Source organism: Thunnus albacares, chromosome 5 (assembly GCF_914725855.1).
Source record: "Thunnus albacares chromosome 5, fThuAlb1.1, whole genome shotgun sequence".
Lineage (NCBI taxonomy): Eukaryota > Metazoa > Chordata > Actinopteri > Scombriformes > Scombridae > Thunnus > Thunnus albacares.
This window is the reverse complement of record NC_058110.1, coordinates 35,574,196-35,595,511: the sequence shown is the minus strand read 5'-3', so window position 1 is coordinate 35,595,511 and position 21,316 is coordinate 35,574,196. Positions and strand designations below refer to the sequence as shown.

The following is a 21,316-nucleotide window of genomic DNA, read 5'->3' as shown; positions in this document are numbered from 1 at the left end:
TAAATTGAATGTTGAAATTTATTGCACTGAAATATTTAACTTTGAAAACCTGAATTTTCTAAATTTATGTGGTCTGAATATCACTTGATGTCACTTTCAAGTTGTTCAATTTCAAAAACTTTATTTCCAGTTGATATTTATTTTAGGGTTCTTACATTCAGATAGAAAATTATGCTTGGTCAAATCAAGCGGCAACCTCATGGGCTGAAAAATGAAGCCAATGCGGAAGTGCCAAAAACCTGCATTCTCTCTAACGGCCAGCAGGGGGCGACTCCACTGGCTGCAAGAAGAAGTCCGATTGTATGGAAGTCTATGAGAAAATGACTCTACTACCCCTCTCTTGATTTATTACCTCAGTAAACTGTTTCCTAATGAGTTTATGATCTCAATCACTAGTTTCATGTCTTCTTCAATACAGCCTGATGTTCATTTTGTAAATTATGGTCCCATTTAATTTAAATTTGACGATAAAGCAGGGTGTGCTTTAGGGCGTGGCTACGTTGTGATTGACAAGGCACTACCACAGCGACAACGTTGCTTACGTAACATAACCATTGCATATAGGCCTAGCTGTTGCTATTTATTATTGTGTTTTCAGTTCACTGAAGTTAGTTGAACTTTGTGGTCGCTTAAAAAATGTCTTGTTCAGCGTTTGGTTTTAATAAAAGACCAATCAGTGAGTCGGATGATCAGTTTTGCCGGTGTGTACATTTTGTTTTAACGATTTTAGGCCTGTTTTTCGCTAGCGAAAATTAGCATTAGCATTAGCATGATCACTGTTAAGCATAGATTGTAAATGCACTGTGCTAACCAAGCTAGCAGCTAGTGCTATGGTCAGCTCAACCCTCTCGTCCAAATATGGTCACTTCTGGCTCCAAAAATCAAACATGGCGACGGCCAAATCCAAGATGGCGATGGTCAAATCGCTACACTCGAGGCTTCAAAATGGCAGTTCGCAAACCAACGGGTGACGTCACGGTGAATACGTCCATATTTATATACAGTCCATGGGTCAAATTCAAAATGTAAAATTGAAACTGGTTGGTTCAAACCTACGTAAGCACACGTTATATTTTGTTTTACAGAAGGAAAACATGATTGAATTTTGATATAAAAATACAAAGAAATTGGGTTTTTTTTGCTTTTTTGGGGCATATATTGTTATATAAGTGTACAATATGACTGAGATGTGATCTAAAGGGTTAAAAAAAAAAAAGGTATTTTTTTCATTTAATCTCGACTTTAAACATCAGAATTTTCTATCTGAATGTAAGAACCCTAAAATAAATATATACTTGAAGTAAAGTTTTTGAAATTGAACAGCTTGAAAGTGAATATTCACAAAGTGAAATTCAGAAAGATGGTTTACAAAGTCAAATATTTCTGTACAGTAAATTCACTGGTATTTAAATTTCAACATGTAGTATTCAGTAGTGATTACATTTGAAAATTGTCAGTGTAATTCAAATTATTAATGCAATGATGAGCTTCCATACATATAAAGAATCAGAGACGAGTACGGTCTAAATAACAATCTTTTGGTGACAATAAAGGAGCTGTTTTTATTGTTTTGTTGTTTTATTGCATTCCCTCCAGATGTATATAAAATACTCTACCTTGAATAATACTTTGTCTAATATGTTTTTACCACAAAAAGGTTAAAAGTATCTCATTGAAATCCTTAAAACAAAATCTCCTCCTTCTCCCTCATTGCAAAATGCAGAATCTCTGAATGTGTAAATATTGTGTATAAATAAAATGATGCACAAGACATCCAGAAATCTAACATGTGATGAAATGGTGCAGCTATAAAAAACATGGAGTCATGGGTTGGAATAATGCTTTAAAATGTATCTTCACATATTTGATTTGCATCTTTTCTCTCTGATTTTGGATAAAATTGAACTCATGAACATGAACAGTGGTGGAAGAAACATTCAGATCCTTTACTGAAGTAAAAGTAGAAATACTGGAGTCTCAAAATACTCCGATACAAGTAAAAGTCCTGAATTCCCCAAAAAAGTATAATCAGCAAATTGTACTTTAAGTATCAAAAGTAAAAGTCCTCACTATGCAGACTGAGTGTTATATTATTACAGTATATTATATTATAAATGTATATATATACATATAAGAGCATTTTAAGGCTGCAGTATAAATATAAGGTACGTTGTGCTTCAGTGGAATGAAAAAAACAAAATCAAGTTTTTAAAATGGTGAGAAAGAATTTAAATCAAGAAAATGTCAAAGAAAGAGATTTAAGGTTAGAAAAGTTATTAAATCAACAAAGAGGAATGTATGGAGGCACAGGAGAGGAAATCCAACTAAACGTGGTCGTGAAAATGTTAAAATGAATGTGAACAAACATGTGAACAAATTCCTGTTCTAGTTACATTTAAATACCAGAATTTAATGTTCATATATATATATATATATATGTATATATATATATATATATATATATATATATATATATATATATATATATACATATATATATATATATATATATATATATATATATATATATATATATATATATATATATATATATATATATATATACATATATATATATATATATATATATATATGTATATATATATATATATATATATATATATATATATATATATATATATATATATATATATATATATGACAGATTGACTGATAATTGTCCATATTTTCAGCAGCTTTCAGAGCTTCATCATCCAGATAAACAGTCAGAGAAGATCTCAGGAGAGTTCTGTTGTGTTTCTGTTCATATTAGTGTTAAAGGTAACAAACAAGCAGATAAATCAACAAAGAAAAAGTCAATAACAACACAGTGACAACAGTAATTAATTAGAAGAGACGTAATTAACACCTGGCAGAAGAAACGATAATAAAGGGAAACATTATTATAATATACAGAAGTCAGTAGGTTGGTTATATAATACAGGCAGGGTCAGGGAAGAGGTTGTTTGTTTGTTTGTTTGTTTTTCTATAGATGAATCTACACACTCCGATACAGCAGGTGGCGGTAAACACCTGTAACGTTGGTTCCCGCCAATAAACACGAAGAAGAAGGAGGACGAGCAGGTGGGGGAGGGGGAGCAGCAGGAGGACGAGGAGCAGGAGGAGGAGGAGGAGGAAGAGGAGGAGGGGGAGGAAGAGGAGGAGGAGGAGTGTAAAGAATGTAAGGCGGCAGCAGCAGCAGCGGCGGGTTGAGTCTCCACCCTGCAGCTGCAAGACCTGAACAGACTCTCTGCTCACCTGAACAGGTAAGAAAACCACTAACACTGGACTAAACTGGGACTGGACCAGTAACAGCTGCTGGTTTCTTCAGTGTGTGTGTGTGTTAAAGTGGTTTTTGGTCCGTGTGTGTGTGTGTGTGACAGTTGAAACGTTTGAAGTGGTTTGTGAGGACTGTGTGAGTCTGGTTCAGGTGTTTGTTGTTTTCTTGTTTCGTGTTTTTTGATTCTCGTTGTTTTTTTGTTTTTTGTTTTGTTTTTTGTGACATTTTTTCTGTTTTTATTTCATTCAGACAAGTTCAGCCAGGTCTGACTGATACACTCTGATATGAGCTTCTTCCATTTATTGAAATCATAAATTGTTGAGATGAAGTCAAATATAATAAACAGAAATACTTCAGACGTATTTGGATCAGTTTATACATCCTGTTTATTATTATTTATTATCTCTGGAGCTTCATGACCTTCGACCTCTAAAACTTGTAAAACTTTTCTGTTGTTGTGTTGAAACCAGTATGAAGTTACTCAAACTGGTTCATTCAGACTCCTGTAAATGTTTGAAATTCTCTCAGACCAAACACGTCTTTAAACTCAACATCAGACATTTCAAACTTTACAGTTTTGTAAAGTTTCAACAATAAAGTTGATGAACAGAATATTAATCACAAATATTCTGTTCATGAATTAAACGTTTGAGTCATTTTTTAAAGCAACAATTGTGAAAAACCAGTAAACTGAATATATTTAACTGTTGCTCAGACAGAACAAGACGTTGGATGTTTTATATACAAACTGATTCATCTGTGAAAATAACCATTAACATGATTGAAATTAATTAATCAATCAGATTTTTGAGGGTTGAAGAGGTGAAACTTAGTGGCCGTCATGAAGTCAAACGTCCACATTGGAGTTTCTGAGTTGTGATGTGACAGATAAACTCGTTAATATTAATTCATTAACTGACACGCAGAAACAAGCTGGTTTGTTACATCGTCTGTCGTGTTAAATGCAGCAGAAGCATCCGGCTGCATCCTGATTCTATTAGATTGAATCCATGTTTCCACCGAGGATGCAGGAGAGATGCAGGATGTGAGGAAAGGAAACAAGGAAACATGTCTGTAGAGAAACTAGTGCTGTTTGGATCAGGCTGGTTGTTTTGGTCTCTGGTTGGTGTTGCTGAAGAATCGCTCATCCAAACAGCTTCACACTCGACTTTTTGCTTCCTCAGCAGCACAACTGCCAAACAGGAAGTCCATCAGATGAACAGATGCGGAGAAAATCAAAGGACTGACGGACGGAGAGTCCTTCCTTCTTAGTTTAGATGTGTTTTATAAAACATCGATGGTCAGATGAGACGTCTTTTCCTCTGAAGCATCAACTGATCAGCTGTCAGTCAGCTGTTTCCTGCTCATTTCTACTGGCAGAAAGTCTTTATATTATTTATTCCTTACTTGCGTCTGTATTTATTGATATTCTGCATGTGAATTAATGGTTTAATAACCCAGAATATGATCAGAGTGTCAAACCCGACGCTCAGGATTCAGCCTGTGACTGAATAAATGACAGAAAGACTCTCTGACATAATAAAAGTTCACGGAGGAAACGACAGAAACCTTCTAATAAATGAAGAAAGTTGTTTATGGTTCGTTTGTTGATCAGACTAATTAACAGATTTTTACTTGAGTTTAATCTGTGATCTGGTCACTCAGTGATCATGTGATCTATCAGATCAGTCTGATCAGCTTGCAGCGTTCGATCAATAACTGATATCCAATAACCGGGGAGCTTTGCAAGATGGCGGACCGGAACGACTTCCGAGTCAAGCGAGCGGCGAGGAAATGTCAAATAAGATACTCAAGATGTTCCACCTGTAAAAGTGCACGCCGCCTCATAATGTGATGCGTTTCCTGTTGAAACAGGATGTTGTGGTGCGACATAAATAAATGAAGATAGTTTGTCAGGATTTTAAGAGACACAACAGATGATTTGAACCCAGCAGACAGATTCAGGATCTGGTTGGTTCTTGTGTCTCAGTGAGTTTAGCAGCAACTGTTGGACTGTCAGTGTTGGACTTAGTCGTTCTAAACAGTAAATGAATGTACTTCAATGCAACAACAATACAAACTACAGCCGGAATAATGACGTTACAAAGATCACTGGTTTCATCTTTAACAATGTGTTGTATTTTAAAAGCTTGTTATATTATCCATTGTGTCAAATCTTCATCTGAAAAGTAACTAAAGCTGTCAAATAAATGTAGTGGAGTAGAAAGTACAATATTTCCCTCTGACATGTAGAAAGTAGCATCACATGGAAATACTCAGGTAAAGTACAAGTACCTCAAACTGTACTAAAGTACAGTACTTGAGTAAATGTACTTGTTACTTTCCAGCTCTGCTAATTATAAAGTATTACAACTATTAATCATGTATTCTGCTCTTCTTCTTCATCTTTAGAACGACTCTTAAAGGCAGTTTGTAATTCAGTCTTGAAGGTTGAAACACAGATTAAGTTGTGTGTGACTGAGCTGCTGTGGAGACGTCAGACTGTTGTTTTGAAGGAGTGTTGGAACTCTGAGCAGAAGTCGCTTTACCGGTCCGACCGCCTCCAGGCCTGCGAGGGAGGGGCTGCTGGACTGCTGTCACCCTCAGTATCAGCTTCATGATTAAGTGCGTCTGTGATCCCAGTATCTACAGCTGCTAGTTGAAGCTTCCTCGTATAGTCACATGACTGGACACGATGTGTAGTTTAAATTTCAAAATAAAAGCGCAATACAACTTTATTCACCAAATGTTTTTCACCAACTTGTTTTCCATCAATCAGATTTATCATCTTTTTAAAATAGTTTTGATAAAATACAATATTTACTCTTAATTGGACAAAGTCGTTTACAGACTAAACAAACTGTGTGAGTTTATTTCATGTCAGACTGTCAGATGTCAGTTTGAAGGTTTGCGGTGAATCGCAGCAGAGACGTCATCAGCAGCAAAACTTGTTTTTTGTGTGGTGGATGTATGATCAGAGACGCCGTTTTAGATTGACGACTAAAGTTTCTCTCTCGATTGTCAACTTTTGTCTCAGACGCCCCAAAATCCCAAAGTGTGAAGGAGCCTGAAGATACATCCAACACACAGTCTGCTCCTCACAGCGCCTCCTTTTCTCTGCAGACGGAGGCGACTGTAGGTGCTCAAGACGTTTTTGAAATGATGAGTTGACAGAAGTTTAGTTTAAAAATGATGAGAGCTGCATTAAAGGTCTCAGCTGCCTGTCGGGTTGTTGAACAGCATCTGAAACTCTTCACAGTGTCAGAACTGTGGAGGCTGCGTTCAATGACAGCCAGAATATAACAGCATGAACGTGTTTTGAGGAGAAACTGTCTGAAAGTCTTCAGATAAGAACTGCAGGCAGGAAAACTTCAGTTGAAGAATCCTGAGTTGTTTTAGTTGTCTGAATGCTGAGTTTGCTCTTTAATCTGGAGGTTTCTGTTTTGCAGAGACTTATAGAAAAAGGCACCACTGTGTTCATCATCATGAGACAATTCATCTGAATTTCAAGATGTTCTGTTTTTGTATTTGTGGAACTGTAAATTATAATTCACGTGGCCGCTCTGGTTTTGGTGCAGGACTCATATAAACCAGTCAATCTTCAGTCTTCATATGTGGTTGGACAACGTGTTTGTTTCCGGTGTATATGATCACCAGTGCTTGAATTGTAATGAACAACTTTTATCAAGCTTTTATTCTGAAAATGCACTGGATTCACTAAACTCTACAGATTCAGATGTTATGCTAGTAGCAGCTAATGTAGCCTTGACTAGAGGTCACAGCCAGACCTGATCCACGATACGGTCGACTGAGAACCAGGAGTTTTAAATGCTTCAAACACAAATTTCTATAAACTGAACCTCCTGCACCAGCAATAAAACCTGCAGCCGACTGAGCGAAAGATTGACAACCTGTTTTAATATCCTTTACATTCACTTCTGACCTCTAAATCAGAGCTGCAACGATTAATCGATTAATTGTTTGGTCCATAAAATGTCAAAAAATGGTGAAAAATGCTGATCAGCGTTTCCCAAAGACGTCGTCCTCAAATGTCTTGTTTTGTCCACAACTCAAAGATATTCAGTTTACTGTCATAGAGACCAAAGAAACCAGAAAATATTCACATTTAAGAAGCTGGAATCAGAGAAATTGGACTTTTTCTGCTTAAAAAAATGACTCAAAACAATTAATTGATTTATCAAAATAGTTGGCAACTGATGGATTAATCAGCTGATCATTGCAGCTCTGATGGAACAGACAACATTCAGCCACGCTAGATGTCAACAAACAACTATTCGCTGTGTAAAGAAACAGTGAAGTAATGACGTCCTGAGCAGAGAATGAAGTCACGACTCAATTATTAAAAATAGATGGAGATTAATTCTCTGTCGATGGATTAATCGTTGCAGCCCTTAACACTCAGTTTCCTCCTGCGGTGATCAGAACAGCTACGTCCACTCGGGTATCGGACATATTGACATCCAGACTCAAACGAGACCCGATCAGACTGAGTAGAGTTTGGACCCGGTGCGACTTGTGTCGGTGCTGGTCTCTAGAGGTCTGCTGTTCTCAGTTCTTCTTACTCCACACGCCCACATGTAGCCTGAACGCTGACTCAAGTGACATCATCAGTGACATCATCATCAAAAGGCTTTATATACTATTTTAACACACGCTAATGAAATTAGTGGAGTTGCCTTGTTAAAAGACGAGTTCACAGTTTTCCAGTCTGTCTTAAACCAACAGTCATCAAATGAACATTAAAGCTGTTGTTCTTGCTGTAATCATTCCTCCTGTTCATACTGACCAGTAGAAGATCCCTTCATAATGACCTTACAATGGAAGTGATGGAGGACAAAATCCACAGTCCTCCTTCTGTGCAAAAAAAAAGTATTTAAAGTTCTGAAGCTAATATGAAGCTTCAGCGTCCAAATGAGTCAAATCAAGTAGATATCTTTCAACGTTACAGTCTTTTTAGTGCCAAAGTCCCTCTTGTTACTATACTTCCACCTGCAGCTCAACAGGGAAACACTGTCCGAGGAAACACAAAGAGGGAATTTGATGCTAAAAAGACTGTAAATGTGTCAGATATCCACTTGATATGACTAACTCAGACTGCTGAAGCTGAATAGAAGCTTCACACAGACTTTTAAATGACTGTGTGGACACACTGTGGATTTTATCCTCCATCACTTCCATTGAAAGCACATTTGAAGGATCTTTTAATATCCAGTATGAACAGGGGGAATGATTACAGCGAGGAAAACCTTTTTCACCGTTACTATGGACACCTGACTGCTGGTTTAACACACTGGGAACACTGGGAACCTCCTTTTTAAACATAACTTTAGGGAGAAATGTCACAACAAACTGGTTCTTGCTGCTGAAGGATTGTCACTCTCTCTCTGGTTTAGTGCTGCAGGTCTGGACATGCTCACACTCATCATCATCATCATCATCATCATCATCAGACCAGTCCAACCACTCAGCCACAGTCATACGTCACCTCCACATTCACACTCTAATGCCCATTAATGCTTTGAAAATAATCCGATGAAGCTGTTGAACTGAATGAGGTTGAGTTAATATTTAATATCAGTCATCTGCTTCCTGCTGAGAATGACTGAGCGGTTAACCTCCCCCCCCCCACTACACACACACACACACACACACACACACACACACACAGGAAGGAAGTGTTAATCATTCTCCTCTGTTTGCTGCAGTCTGGAGGTTCATGAGTTTGTTTCTCTTGTTAGAAACATTTTCAGTGAGCGTCACTTTCTGCCTCGGACAGATTAAATCAGTCTTTAAGTATTTTTCCACTTACATGTCTCTTCCTGTTTGCAGCATTGACGGTGTCATTTATTTATTTATTTATTTATTTTCCTGTGAAGGGTCACTGACTCACTGTGTTGTGTCATGTTTGGTTTCATTTCACAACACAGTTCATCCATCTGGGAAAAACACCAGACATCTGATGTTTATGTGTGAGTGAATATACAGTGTTGTCTGATAGCTGCTGGAGGTCTGCAGACAGAGAAAAAGACATTTTTATAAATCTGCAGTTCAAGATAATTAATCAAATCCTAACAGACTCTGACATGCAGTTTAAAGCTGAGTTGGATGGTCTGAACTCTTGTCTGATGATTGATTAACAAATTTCACGACCTGCAGGAGGAACCAAAAACATCTTCAGAAGCTCTTAACACTCTTACTGCTATTACTGCTTTAGGAAATGTCAGAGCGTTTGTAGAAACGCTTCGTACTTCTAAGAACAGAATCGTTCTCAGGACAGAGCTCAGAGAAACTTTTCTCTTCCAGCAGACCAATGAAACAACATATAAATAACATTACAGCTAAATGTATCTTCCAGTGAAAGCTGGTTTCATACAAACAGTATGAAAGAAACATGAAGTTTTCTCCTCACTAAGTGACTCCAAACATCCTCAACATGTTCACTGTTTACTGGATTAAACTGTTGAATCTGTTTTCTGTGTCACCAGGATCAGTTTGAGAGTTATAAAGAGTCTCTGAAGGCTGTTAAACAGTAAACCTGCCTGTCAGTTTGTTTCTGTTCACTCTGTCACACACTCTTCAGCTTTTTATGCTCCTGCGTCACATGCAGGTGGTGAACGTTCCAGCTGCACATGTGCATCATTGTTCAGAAACACAGTTCTAGATGCAGCATGCAGCTGTGAAGACGTTGGATTAGAAAGATTTAGTCCTTTATCATATATCATGATTACTATTACTACTAATATAAAAAGTAATAACATATCTAACACTATTTTACAATGCAGGTAAAACAGTCTCCATATGAACAGACACATACGATATACACTGTTGTATCCCTGGTACATATTATGAATCATATATACACACACACACACACACACACACACAGTGCTTTCTTCATTCATAATTGACACATGCTGCTGGATGTATTGTAATGTGCGTAAATTGTGTCTGAAGCCTTTTTGATGTCATCTCTCTAATATCTGTAATTTCCTATTTTGTTTTTATTTATTTCATTCAAATAGTTTTTTATCTTTCTTACTTATTAGCCTCCTGCTGCTACATGAGAATTTACCCTCCAGGGATCAATAATGTATATTTAATCTTTGACTGTGACTGAACAGAGAATGAACGTCAGTGTTGACTGTCTGTAGACGTTTTCCACCAGAAAACATCATCTGTGTTGTTATTTTATTCCTTTCTGTTGGTCAAATGCTTCATATTAATATTTAATGACATGTGTGTTCTTTGTTTTCTCCACAGTCCAATCATGAAGTGGTGCTCTCCTCATCTTCCTCGTCTTCCTCTGCTTCTCTTCTTTTTCTTCACCGTCTTGGTCGGAGCAGCGACGGCAGAATTCAGGATCTGTGCCTACAACGTTCAGAACTTCAACAATGAGAAAGCAGCAAACTACAGAGTGATGCACACATTGACACGGGTAGAACACACACGCACACACACACATATATATATATATATACACACACACACACCAGTGGTGGCTGGTGACTCAAAAAATTCGGGAGGACAGGAGGAAAACCAACATGAAATCTTACAACATATATCATCAAACTATATCATCATCATCCCCCACCTGATGAAATCGGAGGGGGGGGGCAATTTTATATGCCAATAAAACAATTTGCTTTTACAAACAAAAACCCCTGAGTGGTGTAAAGGCTGCTTCTTTAAAGACATTTAGCATATACATGTATCTAAACAAAAAGAAGAACTCATTTTAGCCATGGACTGGTTCAGATGTGTGATTTTACCAACAAAGTGAAATTTAAATTTACAGTATTGTTCTATTGTGACAACAGATTTATGTTCTCATCAAAAACAGACAATATATATTATAATGTGATACAGGAACAGATCAGTGCTGAATACTAGAAACATTCACAGATCTAAAAGTGTAGGTTCACATCAGAAAGTATTAATGCATGTATCAAATACATGACTTACACACTCTCATCTATGTGCACGACATACAAAATATAGTCTACAAAGCTGACATGTTAACACTAGGGGTGTTAACATGAACACAAAACTCACGGTTCGTATTATATCACGGATTTGAGTCATGTCTGTTCATGACTTGTACTTACAGCAGTTTGTTTACTTTGTCTTACATGAGACATTAAATTTTGCAATTAATCCACAGTTCATATGCCTGCCGAACTGTGGGGGGTGATCCATATGGATCATGGATCAACTACAATCCGTTACACCACTAGTTAACACTTGTTATTCTAGTTACTGTAAGCTTATAACTCAATATACGTCTCAGCTTAAAAACGAACCAAAGAAACTGTCAGAAGCAAGCAGCCAGACCTCCTGCACACTAATCATACAACATCAACAGGTGACTGAGCAACCACTCAATTAAAACCGAATGAATGAATGAGTGAGTCCAGACAGATCACTGTAACTTCAACAAGCAAACTACCCACAACACATTATATGATTTCTGCTGCATTCTTGTTAAGGAGATAAATTCACACAGCAGCCACACAGACATTTAACCGTCAGAGATTAAATTAGCGACCAAAGAGACAGAGAGAGAGAAGCTGTATCTGACTCACGTTATCTGATGTCTTCTTCTTTCTATCATGGAGATGAAGTATTCATGTCATAACATCCATTTGTGACTGTTGGTCATCTTGTTTGTTAGTTAACAGAACTTTATGGCTGCAGCTTAACCAGTCTGATATCATTAGCAACAATGACAAACAAGCAAACTCTCCTGGTTGTTTCTCCGGTTGCTTCTCTCTCCAGCCTCCCTGGCGGTGTCCTGCTGCTGCTGCGCTGCACAGTCCAGATCATTTCTCCCATTAGCTTTACAACAGTCCTTAACAGTCCTTCCATGGATGTATAAAGAGTCCTTCAGGCTGCTACAACAAGCCAGCTGTTGCATTGGCTAATGCAAGGAGCTATCTACTGCTGCTACCCTAACTTACAGTGGAGAGAATTGAAGATGAAATCTGGAAACTATCATTGGACCAACTTGATGTCAATATTGCATTCTGGTTGTTGATTGGTTAGGGAGGACAGCGTCCCTTGGAGTATCATTTTACATGTTATGGCCAATCACAGTAACAGTGATACGACGCTGTGAGTCTGACTGTCTCTCTGTGTGTGCAGATCGCTGCTCGCTGTGATATCTGTCTCCTGCAGGATGTGACGGATCCGGACGGTTCAGCCATCAGGAGTCTGCTGTCGTCTCTCAACAGGTACAGTGGAAGGTACTGGAGTCACTGGTTTAAACAAAGATGTCAGTAGTTCTGCAGCTCGTCAGTTTCACACTAAATTTCGTTCAGTTGACTGACGGGACTCAAACTACAGCCGAACTAAGTCGACTGTCATCAAAACACTGTTGCAGAGAGTAACGTTTCATCTCATCATCATTCAAGTAATATGAGAAAGACAATTAACCGTAAAAGGGGAAGTACGGCGGCGTGCTGCTGCCACATCACACAATAATATTCACTTTGCTTTTTATATAACAAGAAACTTTTGGATCTAACAAGATGTTAATCATGTTATTAATGAGATAGTTTCCTGTTATAATAACAAACTTCTCTCATTATTACTAAATACTGAATTACTCTGTAACAAGAAACGTTTATTATAACAATACATCACTTTATCTCGTATCACAAAATGAACGTATCTCATTAAAACAAACTTCTCTCATTGTAACATAATTTGTTATAACAAGAAACTTCCAAATGCTGTTAAATCAAGAAAAAAGATCCACTCAGTGACTAAAGAGGATATTCTAGTTTACATCAGGTAGAAAAGTATAAACTACTGGTTTATATGAATATTAACGTCCCTCAACCTCATTTCCTGTCATCTCTCTGCTCTCTGTCATAAAAACACAACGTCCAAAAACTCCCCTGAACGCAGCATAAAGATCACACAGATGTAAAATACAGACGACTGAAACAAGCTCACAGCATTTATCATCTGATCACCATGACAGTTAACATGTTTTTAAAACATGAAAACACAGATTTCAGTTCTATGTGTTTTCCTCAAAAAAAAGTTCAGTTACTTTTCAGTTGCATTAAGATGCGCAAATACTGTTTATTTTACGAATTGAACTGCTGGATACAAGATGTCTCCTCCTCTGTGCACTGCTGTACATCACACCTGTGACGTCACAAATCAGGTGTTAAACTGAGATTAAAGGTGAGAACAGAGGAGAAAGAGGGAAACATGTTTGACTTGAGGACTGTTGTCACATATAATCTTAACTACGTTGTAACAAACCTGTTTATTGAAGCTTTTATCTTCCTGCTGTTGACACTAAGCAGCAGATCCTCAACAGACTTCCAGAAGAAAATACTTTAAATATTATAATCTGTTTCTATATCAGTAAGTCTTACAAACACACTTTGCATTTTAAACTTTTTTTTTGCAGTTTTTGCTTTTAGTAGCTGATATTTTGTATATTTAAATTTCATCTGTTTAATGAGAAAAAAAGAGACCAAGTTCTTTTCCATGAAGATGTTTTGACAGAAGGATCAAACTGAGATCAGACTCCATCATGTCGCTTCATATCAGTCAGTTAATCAGTTGTTTTGAGGAAACAGCTGAAAGTACAAAATATTGCTGTGTTTTATAATAAAATTTTCCTTTTTGGATACAGGATCAAATGTGACATTTTTATTTCATGTTTGACGTTTTTCACTATTTGAAGTTAGTAAAGGCACCAGTGTAATAATGAATGTAACAGTATCACTGCTGTATTGATACTGATGGTGATATTATATCTCTGCTGTCTGCCTCCAACAGGGAAACTAACAGGTACGACAGATTTTTACCAGCATGTGTAACAACATCTAATCAAAATGAATCATCACAATCACCTTTAATTATTAAAGCTTTAATTACCCTCTTTACTAATCCTGATGTCTATAATAACATGTCAGCTGACTGTCAACCAGAGGAAACGTCTCGTCATCATCACGTTTATCAATGATCGAGTATCGTTTAAAGATCAGACACACTGAATAATCCTGACTTTAATCCTGACTTTATGTTGCTAATCTTTAATCCAAACAGCATTATTTTATGTGCCTGAAGAACACAAAGGTTAAAGGAACAGATTTGTTCAGTTAGAGGACCAGCTGAGTTTAGCACAGAAACTGAGGGAAACTGAAAATAATACAGAGTCACATGTTGTACAACCAGACATTTTAAAAGGAAACTTTGTGGTTTAGCAGCAGTTAGCATCAAAGCTATTTGTTGACCAACAACTGCTGTTGTCAAAAGTCCAGAATCCTGTTCTCACTCAAACCCTGGGACTGAGGAAGCCAAATATCCCAGAATACATTTCACCAGTCAGTGGCGATGGCAGAGTTTATGAGAGTTTATGAGAGTTTATGAGAGTTTTGAGATTTTATGAGAGTTTTTGAGAGTTTTTGAGAGTTTATGAGAGTTTATGAGACAGGGATGTTGTTATAGTTGTTTTCCCAGGACTGCATCTCACCGTCAGTTGGTTATTTTTTCTCGGTAAATCTTCGGCTCTCAGGTACAGTTGTGTTGAAATATGATCGTCAAAGTCAAGCTGAGCTGCTGCAGATGTTCACTCTGCGTCCTCCAGAGTTTGGACAAAGGCTTCACTGGGTTTGTTAGCTGGAGTTTCTGACCCTTCTGTCTACTAAACCCACCTATGTACTGGGTGGACTGGTGACTGGTGACTGGCATGTTAGCTAACATAAAGCAGTTGCTGGATGGTATATTTTTCCTCCTGTTTCCTGTCTCTGAACTAAGCTAAGCTACACACTTTCTGGACCTTCATTAGCTCCATACTGTAGGTCCCAAAATCACAACATGCTTTGTTTAAAAACCTTTTTCCAGTCTGACTGATTTCCAGACGTCAGGTCATGTTCAGAAAGATGAAGATGTATTGATAGACGGCTGGAGTTTGTCTAGATGCTGAAACTCGTTGACAGTCAGCTGAGCGGCTTAATTAAGTGTTACGTCTAATTATATCTACCAGTTAAACTGGGATTTATTATGTCTGGATGAGAGACCTCAACATCAGCAATCTGAACCTAAAATGATGGTGTGGAGTCAGATGCAGTCATCAGTTTTAGTAACTAGATCAGAATTTATGATGATTTAACAAATAATTTAATATCCTGATAAATGCAGTTTGAACAGAGTAAAAAGATGTAAACTTTCAACCAGAAACACATTTTCTATCAGTTTAGAAATGAAGGAAAAAAATGAAATTGTACCATAATTAATTAAAGGATTTGTGGATCAAGACTTTTGATGAAAGGTGTAATATAAGCTGTTAATACTGTGGATATTAATTATATAAGTACTTAAATGCCGACAGAATGATGGATGGAAATAATACTTTATACGTCATATTTGGCCCAATTTAACCTTAAATATCATCATAAGTGAAACGAGGCGGCTGCTCTCCTCCTGGTGACGTCTGACACAGATCAATCTGATTAATTGGTGATTATGATGTTTAAACTCTGGTGGTCGGTGTGTGTCTGCTCATACTTAAACATGTCAGATGTTCACTGGTTGTTACTGTAATACAAAAATACCTCTTAACAGATGCATGTGTACTGGTCTGAAGGCATAAACCAGTGTAATGCATGACAATGATTATACATTTTATATAATAACCGAGCACTTTCTTGGGATAAATTCTACTTTTATGACGCTTATATATTTTGTGGACAAAGTACACCAGTAAACCACCACTAGCAGCTCAGTAATAAACATAATTATCTGTGTGTGTGTGTGTGTGTGTGTGTGTGTGTGTGTGTGTGTGTGTGTGTGTGTGTGTGTGTGTGTGTGTGTGTGGAGGTATGAGGACTACACCTACAAGGCAGTGTCCAGTAAGAGTTTGGGAAAGTCTCCTACTGACCTGCAGAAGTACGTCTTCATCTACAGGTGAGACACGGCGCTCTGCTCCATTTCAAACCTCAGACTGGGATTTTAAAAAACTGGAAATGATGTCTTATTTTGTTCAGACTGTAGAATAAAGTCTCTCATGTTCTTTGAGCTCTTTCAGTCCTTCACCCTGTACTTTATAAAACTGCTCAGGTATTTGTTAAAATGCAGACAACAGATGTATTAAGTGGTGAACTGCCCCTTTAATGTTCAGATCTGAACCAGATAAGAACAGTTTAGTTGTTAAATGTTTTGATCTCCTCTGTGAATGTTCATCTAATATAAACTGGATTTAGCAGCAGACCAGTAAATCCACCACATGACCTCTTCCTGTTCTGAACGTCTCCTCTTCGTCTCCCGACAGGACGGAGACGGTCAACGTGACGGATCAGCATCAGTACCAGAACAAAGACTTTTTCGTCAGACGGCCGTTTGTCGTTAAGTTCCACAGCAAAAAAACTGGTCAGTGGAAACAAAACACTTCTGTCAAATGAAGTTTATTTCACGTCTCTTCTGGTTCTGGTTCATCATCGAGAGAGAGAAAAGTTTCATTTTGCTGTTTCTGTTTGTGTTCTGAGGAGGCGACGATATGAGAGACTAAATCAAATCAAAACAACTTTATTTGTCCACCAGAAATTCATCTTCAGCTTGTCTGAACATTAATATCACATCATGTCAACTTTCATCATTCATCACAACGTTGTTTCTTTTCATCCTCGGCGTTCTGACGAGTCTGATGTCTTTTAGCAGCAAACACGTTGAAATGAAACAGCGTTTTCTATGAGAACAAAGTCTGTTTGAACATTTACATCATTTCAACTTTCCCTGAATTATTCCTACAAATGATGAGACATGTAAACTTTATGTTGAGGGAGAATAATTCTACAAACATCACGTAAGTGTAAGAATATTAGAAAACAGCAGTTAAAAAGTATCATCTGCACAATTAAATATGTAAATATAATATGATCCTGTTAATATTTGATAGAAAGGTGTTGAGACCCTTTATGTAAGAATTTAAAGTTCCGTTTACTTTAGTTTGTTATATATTTGAATGTGATAATGAATCTGATGTTTATATATGATGTTTGTTTTGATATTTGTGATATTTTTGATGTGTGGCCTTTATATTCCTGCTTCTTTTCTATGTATTTTATTGAATTATGAATTGATTGGAGATGTTTATCATCCTGGGCGGGTTGGAGAGTGTTTGTCAGCCTACGTATGGATGTGACCTGATGAAGATCTGAGCCGCAGACTGACAGCTGATCCAGCTGTGCTGCTGTTCACCAACACTGACGTCACTTCAGACGTCTTCCTTTCTCTAAAAACGTGTTTCCTTGATTCTTCTTTCCTCGCAGCAAGTGAAGGAAACAAGGAGACAGTTAAAACAGATGAGAAGCCTCCCTGAGCTGTGAATAACAGGAAGACAACTGGCTTTAACTCTCACATACTGACTGATTCTTATTCTTCCTCTTTCACTGCTTCCGCTTCTCGTTTTCTTTCGTCTGTTCACAGAAATCAAGGACTTTATCTTGGTTCCTCTGCACAGTGACCCCGGCAAGGCCGTGCAGGAGATCGACCGGCTCTACGACGTCTTTCAGGAAGTCAGCAAGAAATGGAACAACACGGTGAGAGTTTGGTAGGAAGGAAGAGAGAAACCTGAAGGTTCATTCAGACGGATTCAAGAGCAAAATTCATCTCATTCTTGTTCAGATTTGGCTGCTGGTTCCTTGTTTATTCACCTCAAACTAATGTAACTAAATACATTTACTCTGCATTTAAAGGACAAGTTCACAGTTTGTCCAGTGTGTCTTAAAGCAAAGTGTGTGTGTGTGTGTGTGTGTGTAGAATGTGATGTTTTTAGGAGATTTCCACGCCGGCTGCGCCTACGTGACCCGACACACCAAGAAGAACATCAGACTGTTCACCAATACAAAGTTCTCCTGGCTGATCGGAGACAGATTAGACACCACCGTCACCGACGACACCAGCTGTCCATATGACAGGTGTGTGTGTGTGTGTGTGTGTGTGTGTGTGTGGAGGAGGTGATGTGAGGGAGAGGAAGTGAGGAGCAGGAGGAAACATTTAAGAAAAGAAGTGAATTTTTCATGTTTTTATGAATATTTTTTAAAATATTTTTTCATTAATTTGTATCTGTACTTTCTGTGTGTGTGTGTGTGTGTGTGTGTGTGTTTGTGTGTGTGTGTTTGTGTGTGTGTGTGTGTGCGTGTGTGTGCGTGTTTGTGTGCGTGTTTGTGTGTGTGTGTGTGTGTGCATGTGTGTGTGTGTGTGTGTGTGTGCGTGTGTGTGTGTGTGTGTGTCAGGATCGTAGTACATGGGAAGCCCTTCCTGAAGGCGATCTCGCCGTTCTCTGCAAAAGTCTTCAACTTTGCCCAAGAGTTCAAACTAACCAGGACCAAGGTTTGTTCTTTCTTTCTTTCTACACGGCTGTAACGTTACCAGACTTTTTTTTTAACCACTTTGGTCCTGACTGAAACATCTCAACAAGTCTCTTGTACATATTGAACCACATCTGTGAAACTTACATTGAAATATTCAGTTATTTGTTAGTTTTCTTATGCACATTACATAACATCACCCACAGTGTGTGTGATATATATCTCACTACTATATGTATATATCTATACTGTGTTTATAGTGCAAACAGCTTGAGGTGGTGGTGTGTTATGTGTGTGATGTGAAGAAAACTAACAAATAACTGAATTCAGCGATTTCGGGGTTTTTTGCGTCGTTCGTCTTTTATTGGTGCAAAAAGTTTTTCTGTAAAATTTCCTCCAAAGTTCAACATGCACACAGACGTACCTGTTGTTGTTTTGTCCACCAGGTGCTGGAGGTGAGCGACCACTTACCTGTGGAGGTGAGACTAAAGAGCTCCGCCCTTCTCCTTCAGGCCACGCCCCTTCTGTTCCTCCTCAGCGCGGCTGCGACGGCGCCGTTCCTCCGGTCCGCTCTGTGATCGTCTGCTCAGTAAACTTTTCAGTTTATCAGCTTTATTATATATTATATTATATTATTATTATATTATATATTTATACACGGGAATAAAAGGACAAATCCGTCTTTTTTTACCCAAAATAACAAACTTTTTCTTTCAATCACAGCTGAAATATTTCAGTTTTTTTTTTTCTGAAGATGAATTATATTTTGGCGGTGACGTCATATTTATTTTCATATCCGAAGTGAATAAGCTGTTCTCTCCAGTGATCAAACCAGTATCTCCATAATGACAAATAATCATCATAACCTGCTCTGAAACGTTACAGAGTGCATCATTCACACCTTCATTCACTTCCACTCAGTTATTATCTCTCAATAATAATAATATTCACTTTCATATCATCAACTACAGCAGCTTTACCTTTCCCTTTCATTCATTTCAGAGATTTTATATTTTCGTCGCTGCAGTTTTTTTAACATTTATTTCCCTTTAAACAGTGAACCAATCAGCAGTGATTATCTGAACATGTGATATGTGACAGTAACTGTAATCTGAGTCAAACAGACTCTTCAACTGTTTTTAGATTTATATTCTGACATAAAACCATCAGATGCCAAATACAAGAATTTAAAGACTTTAAAAGATAATTCCAGTTTATTACAACTTACTATGATAACTTTATCCATCAGTTGTATCAGTTATAATAATATTGTACCACAAGTTTTCACCAAAGAAAAACAAAATATTATCTTCCAAACACTGAGATGTGTTTGAAAGCTCTGGAGAAAGATAGTAAGAGGACCTTGATTTATTTTAAAGTAGTGAGGAGTTTATGATGGAGGTGTTTCTGGTCCACGTTGCTGCTGTCAGGTGGAGGTTTTTTGGGTCATTGAATGAATGAATGTACGTTAGATTAAACTTTAATAACACGTTGTATAAATGTTTGTCTCTCTTCTGTCGTCACAACATGTACAGATGTAAATATCTGGAATATCTCAGGAATGTTTTAACATTTATTGTTTGTGTGTTTTTTAATATTCAGTAAACATTTTGATGTTGAAATTAAAATTCTTAAGATGTTTCAATATGAAGTCTGTTGATTTTTACAGTATAAAAGCTTTTCTCAAGCCTTATTGGAATTATGACAAATGATAAAAGTGATGTTTGGGATCAATCAGGATTATGGATCAGTGGATATATGTTGTGAATTACATGCATACTAAACATATTTTAAAAAGGGATCAAAAGACAGATTAGGTAAAAGATATTTACCTGTTTAGTTCCTGTATGAGTTCAAGCCTCCTGTGGAGTTTTATTATAAATAATCAATAGTTCTGTTTACATAAACTGACTGTGTTTGCTGGAAGTCCAACAGATGTGTTGAATGTATTTCCTTCCTCATAAAACATTTGCAAAGCAAAGTATTTGAATTCCTGCATTGTTTACATCATGTTTACAGTCTTCTTCTTCTTCTTCTCTGCCTTTACTGGCACAGTTCTGCATTTCTTAGTGGTTTACAGCCACCTGTACAGTTACACAATACAAATAAAACAGGACCCATTCATGAAAAAAGTAACTCCAAAGCTGTCAAATAAATGTAGTGGAGTAGAAAGTACAATATTTCCCTCTGAAATGTAGAAAGTAGCATCACATGGAAATACTCAAGTAAAGTACAAGTACCTCGCAACTTAAACATCAGTACAGTACTTGAGTAAATGTACTTAGTTACTTTCCAGCTCTGGTTTGCAGTAAGTCACCAGGTACTCGTGTATAAATGTATAAAACATCCTGTTTGCAGGTCTGTCCTCCTGCGCGCGCTGCTGCAGCGCTGCAGCTGCATGTTTGTCAGAACAACTTGTTCCACCAACGAGGAAGAAATGCTAGTTCCTCAAAGCAGAGATCGTCTATTGTTGCCAGGAGGAGGCTCACTCCAGCTGAACAAACAGAATCATCATCAGAATCATTTTGTCCCCAGTGAGGAAGTTTTGCTTGTTAGACTGTTTGACTGTAGAAAGAAGGGAAACAACAGGATTAGTTTAGAATAAGAGGAGAAACAGCGATGACATATGCAATATTTAGTATTAATATATGTCTGGAGGGGATCTTTAAGCCAGGAGTCCAAA

The 21,316-nt window shown here is 37.5% G+C and overlaps 3 protein-coding genes across 5 annotated transcripts in view; 2 read left to right on the top strand and 1 right to left on the bottom strand.

Annotated features, from left to right (window-relative positions):
• Window positions 1–21,316, bottom strand: part of LOC122981768 (polymeric immunoglobulin receptor-like) — a 724,120-nt gene that overhangs the window by 323,684 nt on the left and 379,120 nt on the right. The window lies entirely within an intron of this gene.
• LOC122981723 overlaps window positions 1–21,316 on the top strand; it is a 930,226-nt gene that overhangs the window by 673,971 nt on the left and 234,939 nt on the right. The window lies entirely within an intron of this gene.
• LOC122981790 (deoxyribonuclease-1-like 2) lies at window positions 3,142–19,297 on the top strand. Of its 3 annotated transcripts, XM_044350562.1 has the most exons (10): window positions 3,143–3,266; window positions 10,562–10,736; window positions 12,443–12,531; window positions 14,102–14,113; window positions 16,145–16,231; window positions 16,596–16,693; window positions 17,750–17,862; window positions 18,083–18,240; window positions 18,559–18,655; window positions 19,080–19,297. In XM_044350562.1, exons 2-10 carry the CDS (start codon window positions 10,569–10,571, stop codon window positions 19,209–19,211), a joined length of 954 nt encoding a protein of 317 aa, XP_044206497.1. In that variant the 5' UTR covers window positions 3,143–3,266; window positions 10,562–10,568; the 3' UTR covers window positions 19,212–19,297. The 3 variants fall into 3 exon arrangements, with proteins under 3 accessions (XP_044206496.1, XP_044206497.1, XP_044206498.1); XM_044350561.1 differs by lacking the exon at window positions 14,102–14,113 and having other exon boundaries at window positions 3,142–3,266; window positions 12,443–12,543; XM_044350563.1 differs by lacking the exon at window positions 14,102–14,113.

Bases quoted from the DNA above. Each gene is read 5' to 3' on its own strand.
- LOC122981790 (XM_044350561.1), top strand. From the start codon at position 10,569: ATGAAGTGGTGCTCTCCTCATCTTCCTCGTCTTCCTCTGCTTCTCTTC. The intron at 17,863-18,082 runs GTGAGAGTTTGG...GTGTGTGTGTAG, and splicing joins GCAAGAAATGGAACAACACG to AATGTGATGTTTTTAGGAGA. The intron at 18,241-18,558 runs GTGTGTGTGTGT...TGTGTGTGTCAG, and splicing joins ACCAGCTGTCCATATGACAG to GATCGTAGTACATGGGAAGC.